Source organism: Charadrius vociferus, unplaced genomic scaffold (assembly GCF_000708025.1).
Source record: "Charadrius vociferus isolate BGI_N301 unplaced genomic scaffold, ASM70802v2 scaffold32, whole genome shotgun sequence".
NCBI lineage: Eukaryota > Metazoa > Chordata > Aves > Charadriiformes > Charadriidae > Charadrius > Charadrius vociferus.
Window position 1 is genome coordinate 9214153 of NW_009647856.1, and position 14040 is coordinate 9228192.

General features: G+C 47.3%; 1 protein-coding gene across 1 annotated transcript in view; it reads right to left on the minus strand.

The window, feature by feature from the left end:
• Nucleotides 1-2049: 2049 nt before the first annotated feature.
• Nucleotides 2050-14040, minus strand: part of LOC104284655 (transmembrane protein 110-like) — a 28862-nt gene continuing 16871 nt past the window's right edge. Inside the window, exons 7-10 of the mRNA XM_009883015.1 lie at nucleotides 11139-11251; nucleotides 9943-10026; nucleotides 8741-8857; nucleotides 2050-2206 (exon numbers count right to left, since the gene is read on the minus strand). Coding sequence (XP_009881317.1) covers nucleotides 2093-2206; nucleotides 8741-8857; nucleotides 9943-10026; nucleotides 11139-11251 — 428 coding nt within the window. The 3' untranslated portion in view covers nucleotides 2050-2092. The remainder of the gene's footprint in view (nucleotides 2207-8740; nucleotides 8858-9942; nucleotides 10027-11138; nucleotides 11252-14040) is intronic.

Here is a 14040-nt window from a genome sequence, read left to right on the forward strand (position 1 = left end):
CCTGCTACTGCCTACTGCGAGCCTTCTCAGCCAGCCTCAACAAAGGGTTAAGACAAAGATCACATCACTCACTTTCCATTTCAGGACAAGGACTTTGCTGTGGTGGAATCTGCACTCTTCACATACTGCAGCATTGCGCTGTGCAGCCCTACAGCAAGAACAAAACCCAAAATCCCAACACACCTCAAAACAGGGAGCAAGTTTCTAATAGGACAGCTGTTTTAATCCATTTTCAGTCAAGACCTTAAACAGCACAGGAGTTATTCCAGTCCTTACCAGCACAGAACTCCGCCAGACAAGCAAAAGTTACATTGTGAAACTGATTTCACTAAGGAACACAAATGATCTATTGAGAGCGCTGTGTGCCATGTGTTCCAAAAGCCATTTGATGTGCCAGCACAACTAGGATTTTCACCCCTCATTAAGTAAGGAAGAAACAAAAAAGGGACTTAATTTCCAGAAATACAGTATAATGCTGCGCAGCTGCAAGTGTAGCCAGGCACATCTACTTCACTAAGGGGCATGCGAGTCTTTGAGTTGCATCTAGTGCTTCTAAACTACTTTGAAGTTAGGAAAAAAACCCACAAAACAAAACCAAAGAACCCCACAAAACCAAAACATCTTCACACGCCCTCATCTCAGCTTTTAAAAGTCAAAATCCATCCACATTCAAAAATCCACATCTTTTATTTTCTACTCCCTAATAAGGAGTGTTTTCTTCGGAAAATACAAGGGAGGGAGGGAAAATAAAAGGTAATTCCTGCTCAACGCTTCTGGGGACTATCTTGCAATAAGCAAAGCCTGTCTATGGCTCAACCGGGTCTCTTGGTTCAGTTCAGAGGATGCTGGATCAGGCCCTGCTCTGAGGACTGTCCACCATTTGGACTCAGTGTGGGTCTCATCACAGCTGTGTGTCTGCACTCAGTCTGGGAGTCCATCATGCAGCTGCTCTGTGCTCTCTTTCTCTCCCCGGGAGAGCTGCAAAGTGTTTTGCATTTTTGTGTGTTTATAGATGAATACAGTGTGTTAACAAGAGAGCAAAGGCAAAGATCTGGGATTACCCAGGGGTCTTCTCCTACAACGGTCCTACCTGAGGCCATTCCCTTACACCCAGAACATTAGGGCTGGTTAACGGGGCTTCAGTTGACGCTTCAGATCTAGTTTTTGAATCAGGTCCTGCAGAGATTTTATATGTTTATTTTAAACTAGGTAAAAGGAAAGTAGTCAACTTTTAATTCCCAGTAAACACTCACTTGTGAGGCGGCAACTGGGATCAATCTCCGAGTCTGTTCTCGTCTGGAGTCAGCACAGGCTGATGCTGCAGCATCAGGTCTTTGCACTGAAGTGGCTCATACAACCCATCTGCCAGAACTTAGCACCGTGGCTCAGCTCTTCTGTAGGTTTACTAGGATAGCCCTGCTACAGAGAGGCCACCTGCCCCGTAAGGAACTGGTTGGGAAAGATTTCAACAGATTCCCTTCCTCCCCTTTACAGCGTTGGGGTCTTGCAAAACACCAAGCACATGGAAGCATTCCAATTATGAGGCAGTTTTAGGTCAAATATTTATTGCATTCCTTATAAAACAGTAAAAAGCATCAGATCCACTGAGACAATCTTCCCAATTCAAGACATTTAAATAAGTATTGCAAACTAATTCTTTTGAGTATTGTGAATATAAAAGTGTCACACTTCAGGTAGTACAGGATAGATCTATTTTTTTCCCCCTATAAAAAAAAAAAACAAAACAAACCAAACCAGACAATCTTTTGATTTCAGTCTCTAGCCCTGACAAAAAATTACACCCAGCTGGCCAGCCAGGGGCAGCACATACCCGTACCCCCAACCTCACCGTGCCTGCATGTGTACAGGTTAGGGGCAGACAGGTAAAGCAGATACCGCTCAGAGCCTGTACAGGATGCACAGGCATCATCCCGAAAAGACAACCGCAGAAGGACAGGTCTAGATGAGGCAGGCAAAAGGATCTCTGCAGATCCACAGGGATCAACTAGCATTCCCCCACCCTGCCCTTCCTCAGCCAGCTCAAGGATCACAGTGCTGCTTCCCTTCCTCCACCTCCCTTGTCCCAGTGTTGTCAGATGACCACTTGATAGCTGGGCTGCTTCATCTTCTGATTCGTTCCCTGGAGTCCTGAAATATCCTGGTCGCTTTCTGACTGATCAAAATCCATGTCTGGAGAGAGTAATACCTAGAAAGGAGAACAGACAGATGCTGACAGAGTGAAAGTTCTCAGCTCTTCTTGATAGTGCTTGCTAAAGGGGTCGAGCCCCCCTAGAGGGGTCAGCTGCAAGATCTAATCCTCTCTGGCAGATGGGAAGTGTCTCAAGGTCACTTTGACCATCTCTCCAACAACAGCCAGACGGGTTTGGGCACAGACACCGTGATGGTTTGGTGTCCTACCCCCATCCCCTCCCCACCTTGAGAACAGACCAGGCAGCTAAAAGCTCTGTTCACCATGGGACAGGACTCACACAGAGACATGCATGTTCAGGCCAGGCTGCAGCCTCAGTAGAGATGTACAAAAACTAGGCCACATATTTTGCAAACAGCTGTACCAATGTAGACCTTTTCCCAAGCCCCCAGCTACTTGCCATCTCCAGAGCTCAGCCAGGAGAGCAAGAAGAGCTACAGAGTTAGCTTCAGCCATGACCAGCAAGCTCAGGAGTGGTGTCCTAGCCTGGTAGCATCTTATTTCCACCTGGCACAGCAGCTTCTGGCTCAGCCTGAATTGTGGGAGCCAAAATAGAGCAGTGACACCTCTCCCTGGTACCTCTCCAGGTAAGAAAGCCCACGGCTTTGCCGCGCGATCAAAAGGCTGCCCATTGCCTCCAGGAACACCTACGCTCTCAGTAGCTAACTTCAGACTTGAAGCTACCAACAGGCTGGTTTGAGCTAACTGGCTGCCACTGGCCTGGAGCGTTTGCAGGATGCAGACAGAGCCACGCGTGGGACATCCTCCAGCCACATCATCTGGAAGAGGAAAAAGGCTGGGTTTTACTTGGGCTGTGGCTGCAATGACCACAGAAGAGCTGAAACCAGCAGGCTGGCTGGATAAGCAGTTTGCACAGGTAATATTCATGGCTTAACAGATTGTTTACTAAACCCCATCCTACCCCCTCAAAACCCCATCTTTTGGGCAAGAGAAGCCCTATTGTCATTACCCCTGACAGCAGCTGCCTCTAAACACAGCTGAAGTGCAGTCAACCCTTGTGCTACAGCTTGTGTCATGCCCAGCAGTACTCGGGAGCTCAGTTGAATCATGGCATTTCTGGTAAACACTAGTCATCCACATCAAAAGCCTGGCCAGGTCCTTTGCACCTCAGCACCCAACTCTACAGAGAGGCACAAGCCTAACAGCACAGCCAAGGGCCTTTATTTCCCTAGAAGAGCAATGCCAACAGCCCTTTCCCCCTTCTCCATTTGCCCATCACAGAACCCAAATAGCATCATTACGTCCCTGATGCAGGGATAAGAGCCAGGTACCACAACCATCCCCACAAACATCGCTTCCTCCAGCAAGGCAGCACAGACCACCTTCCTCAGCCCCATCTGACCCCATTTTGCTCCAAAGACCGTCCCAACGCACTACGAAGCTTCCCTCCACACGACCCACAGCAGCAGCCTCCTCGCTCAAAGGCACGAATCAAGGGACTTTCACACACAAGAGCGTCCCCAACAGCTCAACCGGTCCCAGAGCCCCATATTCCTTGGGCAAAACCAGGAGCACGGGGGAATTAGTCTCATCAGTGGCTATCTCCCTGCACAGCTGCAAATTAGCGTGCCCTCCACTTGTTAGTGCTTAGGCAGCCCCACGAAACCAGTCACCACAGCAACAAAACCACCAAACAGGAAAAACAAACTCCACTGAGTCAATGACTTCAAAGGAGCAGAAGAGCCGCAGGGGAAGATTTCCTCCCCACCCTCACGCACACTCCAACCCCTCCATCTCATGTTGTTATCTTCACAGCAGCACGTCAGACACTCCAAGAGGAGCAGTAGATCAGATTAAACTCTCTTGTGTCCACCCCACATTGGTCTCAAGGCATTTTTTTTTTGTTTTGTTCAAGACACGCACTGGAAAGTTTCTTTTCCGCGTGAAGGTTTCCTCTGTTTATCATATTAATACTGTGATGCTGTTGAACCTGGAAAAACAGGCGGGTAGTTAGTCACAGGCAGCATTATAAACTCACTGAACTCTGGCAGGCTGCAACAGGCTGGTGTTAGGGCCTAATGAACTGGTAATTTCTGTGGGTTTCAGCTGCAAACTCAAATCCCCTTGCAGCCAAGCATGGATGACAGAGCAGGCACCGAGCGTTGCACATCCAGACCCATTCAGGCTGCTACCTGCCCACGGTACAGTTCACACGAAGCTGCTCCCCCAGCAACTTCTCCACAATTCCCCAAGGAGCTTCATCACCAGAGGGCACCTCATCACTATGACAGTCACGGGACCTACCCTCAGATATGGTTTTCAAGCCAAACTTCCAGCTTGGGAGTTTTCAGCACAACTTGGACGAGGCGCTTCCCCTGCAGATGCATCCAGGTCAGGATCACAGCAGGTTGGTGGCACAGCTGGGAATGGACCACGGTTTCCCAGTCCTGGGACAATGTGCTACTGTCTCACTCAGCAGCCCTCAAATACTTCATGCATTCCTCCCCACACCAGGAGACCAGCAGCTTGCAAAACAATATGAGTCACGCTACCAAAACAGAGCTGCCCGTGCACTCTGCCAGCCCCTCCTGTCTGGGGGAAGAGGTTGCCTACTGGTTTGGTACTCCATCCAAGCAGATCCTTCGGATAACTAAGCCATCTTAGTGGCAGATGAGAACTATGACACAGGTTGTCAAACAAAGTAGCTCTGGGGACATTTCCCTCCTAGCCATGGAAACCTGTTTGCCTAAAGCTCTACCAGCCCAGTCTAGAGGTAGGAACCATCTCACCATCCTCCTGCATCTGAGCTTAGATAGGTTCCCATGAGTCAGTAGGGCTGAGAGCTGTGAGAGCCTCATTCCAGAGACACCTTCATTTAGCTTCCCTGTAAGGACCAGGCATCTTAGTTCACCTTGAGCTGTTTAAAAATCAGCTCAGTTAAGCAACCAGCAAATCAAACTCACTCTTAAAGTATTCTTCAATACTTAAAAGCAAGCGGCATAGGTATTGGGATTCAACGGCATCTTCAGTCTGGGGATTTGCAAAAAGTCACAGCTCCTGTGAAGGGAATTGGGATGAGTCCTGAACTCCACGCTGACCAAAGGCAGGCCCCCACGTAGTATATTAGCTTTCCTCCCAACCTTAAACTAACCTCTAGTTTCACCCTAATGGTTCTCACAAGTACCACTTTTATTAGACCCAGTTTTGCTTTGAGGCTCGTCTCTGGAAATGTAAGCCTTTAGAAAAGGAGCAGAAACTCACACATCACCCTTGGGAAAAAAACAAGTTCAAAAAAAGATCAAAAAAACCCCCCCATTATTAAATCTGAGTTGTTTTCCCCGAGTTGAGGAAACAAAGAAATCACTGATAAGATCAAAAGTTTATTGGCACTCACAAGGGCAAGGGAAAAGAAACTCAGGTCAAGGGCAGGACACATGCAAAGCAGAAATGAGGGCCATGGAGATGAATGCACTTCCCCAGCCTGAACAGCACTGGATTCAGACTGGCGCTCGAGAGATCTCTTTCCATCCCACGAGAGGGCAAAAAAACCCAGCTGTGTGAAGATCAAGGCAGAGCACAAGTCTGAAACAGAAAGCTTTAAGACTGACATGGAAGGAATGGTTAAGTTCTTGCACCCATAAGAGCGAGTTTATCCCTTTCAGGGTTTCGGTGTGAGAGAGTTCAGCATTTGCTCCATTATAACCAAGAGCCCATCGTCCTGTCTGTGGCTCACCAGAAGAGCCTTAAAACCCACAAGAGACTGCCAGTTCTTTGGTCTGCACTGCAGTCACAGAGCCACTAAGTGACATCAGTGGCAGGATTCCTGCTTGCTGGGTTTCTCCTTGCTACCCAGCTGGTCTACTGAGCCAAGGACAAAGCTGAGTTTTCCTGCTATCCCTACAGAAAATACTGAGCGTGTGTCTTTAACAGCTTAACTTCAGCCCCCCTCTTTCCATTCTCCTTTCTCTCTCCCCCTCCTTTTCCAAACACAAACTGCAAGTTCAAGTGAAAATAATGACACCCTCTATTGGCAAGATAGGCAGAGGGTTGAAATTCAAGAAGGCGGCATGATGGGGAGCTGTCGGCGCCTGCTGCTAGACAGACCTGATGAACCCTGATAAACCGCGGGACACATTAGCCTCAGCCAGCTCTGCCCTGCACAGATGCCTCTCAGCCCCCCTCCTTCCTCCTCTGCTGGGCAGCAAGGGGGGGAAGAAATTCTCTGACTTGAACAGGTTATTCGCAACAACAAGTCCAGCTAACCCTCATTTTCTGTTTTCAAGCCTAAATTCCAGCCAGTCCAGCTGTAGGACCCAGCCAGCCAACATGATCTTTAGTTAATAGCCTAAAAAGTTGACACACGAAGCAAGAGCCTACCTGTCAATCACATTAGCTGATACCTTGAGGCCCAGTGCCAAGAAGCAGAATTGGAAAAGCAGGTCACCCACTTCTGTATTTCTTTATTATCTTCCTTTTCTGCCCGAATTATTTGGGCGCCAGAGGCACAGGAACATGTCCCCATAGACTGTTCCAGGCACAAACTGGTCCCATTGGTAGCTCCACTGCAGTGACGGATCAGGGTGTTTCAAGATAGACAGATGACCTGCACATTGAAGGTCTCAGAAGAAATTCGTCTAAGAAAAGGAGTCAAGTACTTGGAAGATGGGAAAAGCCTTTGACTTTAGGAGCCAGACTGTGGAAATTGTTTCTATCACTTGAAACAACCTGTCTGGGTTGAGCTACCAGAAAAGTCTTTCTGAGCTTCTGGACATTACACGTATCTTCCCTTCAGACTATCCAAAACTGAGCTAGAGGCCACAAAACACTTGCCCACCCCCCACTTCAGTGGAGTAAGGCAGTGGACCAGTAACTGCAACACCGTCTGTGTATCCACAGCAGCCACCATCTATGCGACTGGATGCTGCAAATTTAGGTTCAGAAGGCTGGAAAGGAGGCTGGTGAGAGAGAGAGAGAGACAACTAGAGACATTGCCTCCTTATCCTTGCTTCTGAGCTGGTGTAATTTTAACTGATCTTAAACCTTCAGGAACACACCAACACATCCAGTCAGTAAGGCAGATCTTTACCACCAGCTTTACAGTTTGAGCTGACCTCCAACCTAGCTCTTCTAAGCAAGTACCGCTCTTAATCATCATTCACCACCAAGAAACCAGGACTGCACCATAACCAGGGATGAGTTCATGCCCAGAGTTAATCCACTTTCACATCCTAGTTATGAGTTCTCAGCTTCAATGCATAACTGTAAAGACATACTGGTACTGCCCAACTCAGGCCTCTCTTCCGTCCTCTCTCCAAAACAATAAAGACTTCTAGAGGATGCCCTCACCACACACACCACTCAAAACTCCCTAGGGCACAGCGTCCGCATGTTTCTAGTGACCTCGCCAAGCTACAACTGTTTATCTGGAGGCAGGGCCAGGAGAAGTGACTCACTTGTCTCAACAGCTGCTCACATGTGCCTGACCTTCCTGCCAGAGGGAGGATTCCTCTAACACTGCATCCCCACGAGCGGCAGCCACTTCCCTACTGCACCCTTGAGCCATGGAAGCCATGGCTGCTGTGCAGACTGCCAAGCACACCGTTAAACGCTATTACCTCCACGTGCGTTGCAATGTCACCAGTAATTGGCCATCCCACCCATCAGCTTGAGAGCTGAGTTACTCTCTATAAAAGAGCTCTCAGAGAGCAAGAGCTATTTCTGTTCATCCTAAATTCCTCAGAAGCTGCTCCAGGAGCCAGCCTGTGACTGCCAGGAGCTATCTTATCTCAGCGAGTCTTGCCAGGGAACTGCAGGACATCAGCAGCCGTCCACAGAGCACTTTGAAACAGGGTCTGGGTGCCAGGGGAAGGAAGGGAATTCAACCCAGGTGACTCAGGTTGTGGTCTCTGCCCCAAAACGACCTGTCCAGCAAACCATGCATCATTGATAACAACAAAGTCTGCTGGGACTGCAGCATTTCCTCCCCGTCCATAACTTTTACTTGTCAAGCTCACACTACACAAAATACAGCTTCCTACAGCTAAGGAACCATCATCTGGCTGAAAAAAACCCCATGAAACGCTGACAAAAATAGGATTCCTGGCTAGGCCTTGTTCTCTAAAAAGGATGCTACCACTTACAGAGAGGAAAGCAACCTTTTCTAAGCCAAGATTAATTACAATTAAAAATGGGAAATTTGAGAAAGACGGTACAGAGGTACCCACCAGCTTCAGCCTGCCACTCCAACAGGGTCACACAGGTTACTGCAAAAGCTGGCTCACACCCTGCAAGATGCTGTCATCATTTAGGGCAATATTTCAACACCGCTTCATAGACTATAGTATTTCTCGTTGTTAGACAGGGCGAGATCCTCCCAGGAAACATCCCTCTGTTGACCTCAGCCACATGCATGGAAAGTTTGTTTGACTTAGGAGGCTCACCACCCACAATCATGGAGCATCACCCTAGGTCTAGGCAACGTGAGGGCACGTTGCACAGTTGTGGTAAAGTACGTGGACCACACCACAAGCTTGCAGTTTGGTCTCAGACACAGGACATCCTTGGTCTTACCTGAGATTCCTCAGTCCGCCTAGCCCGGGGAGTTTCTATAGATCCATTGATGTCCAGGGTGTCCTTCTGCTTATGTTTCCTCATGATCAAGCTGTCCACAACCCAGAACATAATGGCCTTGGGGAGAAAGAAGTTACATGAATAGATTGCAGAAACCAAAGTCATTCAGTCACAGCTATTTCTTCTCCTTTTTCTTTCTCCATATATCCAGCCTTGATCAACTTAATTTAATATCTAAATTAACCCTGCATCAAGTGTGTCCATGGGGGTTGGATAAGTCAAATTCCTGAGGTCTCTTCTCATATAAATCCTATTGATTTCACAGCTGTTGAAGACCCAGAGGGGAAAAAAAAAAAAAAAAAAAAAAAAAGACTACGATAGGCCAAGTTTCCACCAAGAAATAACCATTGAACCAAGCTCCATCCACAGTTCATCGGCTCTGTCTGCACCAGTCCCTGGTCAGTTCTGTGAGAACCAGAGTTTGCTCTCCAAAAAGGAAACACAGCCTGAGGCGGTGGAGAGGGGCTGGTAGCAGATGCAGCATCCAACGCTGCATCCACTGCAATGCTTGTGGTATGATTTGAAAAGAGTTCAACTCACTCCCTGTCCAGGTGGCATCTGAATAGTAACACCTTGTTCTCATTCCCGTCTTAGCAGGGACTGAGCAGCAGGTCAAGGATTACCCAGAATCCGGGGCATCAGGAAAAGAGCTGAGCTTTCAAGAGGTTTTTCCAAACTAGTTTTGAGGAGATCAATAGTTTTGGGTAACCCGAACACCTTGCCTTGCTGTAATGCAATCTGTCGTCTAGCCAAATGCCTAGATAGACAAGCTGCCAAAGGTCACCACTGACAAACCATCCTATAGGAACTTAAAGGGTTTTGGGGCATCCCCATGCCTGTAACTTGCTGCAGAGATGGAGCCCTCAGCTAATGAGCTCCAGCTGTCTTCAAAGAGCTAAAGAGTCAGCCACCCGGCAGCTTGGACAAGGGAGTGGGAATTAGGACCACAGCAGTGCAGCAGTGACAGATCTGTGTATTCATGGCAACAAGTATATTTGTTTCCACTCCCCTCCACCCTGTCTCAGCCACTTCAATTACTCAAGGCCGCCCCAAGCCAGTTTCTGTACATGCTCTCTATTGAGGTCTCTATTGACCATGATTTCCAAACCGCCCCACCCAGTGCTTGCAGAGGCATCACTTACATTGACTATGAAAGGCACAACAAGCATGACCAGGACAAGCTCCAGCTGAGGGTTTGGGATGTAACCCAGGAGGATCTGCTGAAGCTGCAGAGAGGAAAGCATTTAGAACAATTATTTGAACAGCTCTGTGGTGAGATCTTTGCTGCAAATTGGTTTCCTTCTTACACCAGCAGTCTCCTACAGCTAGGGCTCTGCAGCCTTCGCTTTAGCCCAGCTCTTAGAAAGATCACGTGTGCTATTCCTTTAGTCCAGCTGCCAAACGCATGATTTTGTACAGAGCAAGAAAGAATTACTACTAGTCTTTCAGAGTAACTACTGATCAAAACAGCTGGTGGGACTTTCCTTGGCTCCTTGGAGCCTAGCTGCAAAACAAGGACACCAGCCGTGCGTGATAAGCATGGAGAGGAATCCAGCAGCATCTCTGGATCTATCAGTGCGTGCTGCTGAACAACATGTTCACATCTGAGTCCAAGGACAGTAGGCTGCTGGGTCTGAAGCACAAGCCCTGAACAGGCACAGATAAGTGCTCCCAGATTGCTGTAAATAACTCTTCAGTCAAGTCACATCAGCCTGTGAGGTACTAGACACTACGTGCAAACGCACTCAAAACTGGAGTTACCCATTGACTCCCAGAATTGTCTTTTATACCCATCACACCTACGTGCCACCATGTATGTGGCTACAAGTGACATAGATTACTATTTTTAGTTTTTAAAAGAGAAACTGATGACCAACACAATTACTATTGCATGAACTACCATACAGAAACAGCTGGGGGGTGGGAGAAGGACAATGTGCTACTTGGATAGTTCTTTTCAAATTTAGTATACCTAATTTAGGTATGGGATCCCGAAACCCCAGCATGAACTGACTGGACAAGATAATGTAGAAATCCTCTGGCAGAACTGAAGCAGCTGAGCTGCCAGCCCAGCCCATTTTATCCTTCCAAGGATGGAAAATTAAATTAAAGCAGCATCTTATTCCCCTAGTTTTTGACTAGCGAGAGAATGTACCAAAAGCCAAACTGTTACGAAAATCATGTTTCCCCAAACTTAAGTAATAGCTAATTATTACAGAGAGATGTCAACAAGTCATAAGGATTAAAGACCTATGATGATAAGGACCACTAATAAGGCAAAGCTGACAGAAACAAGCCACAACAGCTGAGGCTCGAAAAATACAGCTCAGGATCTTACCTTTGTCCAACCAGGGATAAGCAAGACAAGGCTAATCACAGTCTTCTCAAAAACCATTATCAGCAAGTAGAGGATACACTGGCCGATCCAGGCAGCAGCTTGTGGAGGGTCACCTGGGAAAACAGCGCATTCAATCTGAGACAGAGGACAGGAGGAGACAGCCTCGCAGAAAAGTCGCCTCATGCTCGATACCCGAGCTGATCAGAGGGACAGGGAAGCGTTTCCATATTGCAAGTTCTGCAGTGAGACAAATACTCAACGCCAAGCTGAAAATTAGCCGAGAGATTTTCTATCTATGGTTGTATGAGAATGTGCCTGGAGTAGAAAGGTTTGGTGTCCCTGCTGGGTCTACGAGTCATTACTCCACTGAAGATCAAAACATACTACAATTTAAGCTCAAATCTTTCTAGTTTAAAAAAAAAAAAAAAAAGTAAATTACTTGTATTAGAGAACATTTAACAGACTTGCATCCCTCACTAGTTGCAGCTCATTTTGCATCTTTGCAAACTGATGTAGAGAAATAATCATGGAAAGGGGAAAATGCATCCCACTCCCATTTGTGCAGACTCCCTGTATCAGGGCAGCTATTCGGCTTTCCTACTGCAGTTGTGCTTCTGAATTCAACTTGGCTATAAGCAAGAGAGCTCTCCCTCATGAGACACAACACGCACCGCTACCACCACTGGCTTTTTGTTCTAGAAGTTGGTTCTCTTTTTGTACTCCTTTTAAGGCTGATTCAGAAACAGAGATGGCAATTAAGTAGACTTCTGGTTAATTTGAAGGGCAAGCAAGTAACAAATTTCAGACATGACTAAAAAAGCCCTACCTACCTAGCAGATGCTAACACTACATGTATTTATCTCCTCCTGTCCTGCTCTCCATTCCACCAACCTGCCTCTGAAATCCACCCAGAGGAGAAAACCACCAACAAAAATCTCATCTTGCACCTCCTCCCCCATTGCCTGTCCCTCCTAGATCAACAGCTTTGCTGGAGCAAGAGTCCTACAAATGTCCTACAAGGCAGGCAGTCACCTTCTGTAAAGGGAAGAGACACAGCTCTGGCTCTGCCTAAAGACCTGAAATTCCATCACTTGCAGACACTCCTGGTCTCTCAAAGGCCGCAGCCGAGCAGCAGCACAAATGCTTAATGGAAAAGCCATTCCTGGTAACTATAAGGAGATGGGATTAAGTTTTATGAATCTTGGTTTGGATAACAAATATGCTCTCCTCCACTTGGGGGAAAAGGACACACAGCCTTGGAGATATATGTTTTCCCTCTCCCTCTCCTTCTCCATTGCCAGTGTCCACCATACAGTGTTGAGCTACTTTGAGTTGGATGGATACAGGGATTTGAGAGGAGGAAGCCCAGCTTGTGCAAGAGGCCAAGTATCCCATCTCCTCAAAGACCACTAAAATCCTTTAATAGGGAAAGCTCGAAAGCTCAGAAATCTCATCATCCTACTCAAATGGTTCCTTACAAGCATGTGTTGCTTTGGAGCATCAGTCATTTGGTTTCTGCCTTCTCTGGTACCCTTTTTTCAAGGTGCCAGACATTTCATTTCTCTTCACCTTAGCAAACCTAGAAAAGACTGCAGAGATGGGTCCCCCCGACTTTTCTCCCACCCTTCCAGTGGATAGGAACCTCATAGGAGTAGCTCACAAAATCCTGGAGCATTTTGACCAGCATGGCAGACTGATAATCCCTTCTGAATTAAAGCTAATCCCAATAGCAATCCCCAAGACATGATACTGCTGGACTGACCCTCCTCTATACAAGGATCAGTTAATATCCTGCACACTCCCCTATAAAAAAAATAAATCAAATAAATCAATCATCAAAGACATCCCCTGCCAAGCCTTACCCACCCAGTTGCCAGCAATAGTCTGAAAATTTCTGGTCACCATTTTCAATACAAGAAGCATAAATTTTCAGTTCTGAAAAGAATTAATTTTTTTGCTGATGAAGTGAGCGCCTGGTTATGTGATACTCGCTGTCTGCGGAAGAGACAGGGGCTCCATCGCCCCAGGTTTTAGAGCAATTCACTTGAGCAGAATCAATGCTAATTAAATATGAATGTTTCCAATGGGGTACTCACCAAGTAATAAGTAAAAGCATATTTGTATTGTTAACAATGATAATGGTACCGTATCTATTACATGTGCTTGCTTCAGCCCTCTGTAAGCACCCTGCCAGCTGGTTATCACCTTCCCAGGCTCATCACAATATCTCAGGTCTGCAAAACTGAGTTACAGTATCTGGCTTTCGGACAAGCTACAGCATTTCCTCTTACCACCTGAATATAATGATAACCCCTGGCAATGCTTATTTCCAGCATAATTGGGCCAGAATTTGTAATCGCATCTGTGTGAGAGAACCCAACCCACTGTGGGATGCTGATGCTCGACCCGCTGTCGGACAGCAGCGGATCGGGGGCTCTGCCCCACTTTTCTCAGCACTGTGCCGGTGAGACGTGGCAGGGGAAGGCAACACCAGCACGTTTGCAAAAGCACGTTTATCCAAACCACTATGCAAAGCTCCAGCCACAGAGATCAGCAGCACACACCAGGATTTAATAAGAGCTGGTACCCAACCAAGCCCAGCTCGAGGGGGATCTGCTTCCCAGCACGGGCAAAACAGGTTTGCGTGTATATTTGTCCTTAGTCTGGCATTTTGTTAGCAATGTACCAAAACGTTTGCCTCGTTGCAAAGCTACAGTTAAGAAGTAGAGGCATCCAGCTAGTGTCCCCATGCCAGAGACCTCAGAGTCATCACCTTGTGTCCCAGAGTTTTAATTGCTCCAGCTGTGATCAAGAAGGAAGCAAAGGAGGGGAGAGGGAAGGACAGGGAGACCAAGGGTGCAGAGAGGCTGCTGAGCTGCGAGGACAGCAAGCAGAGAGCGCG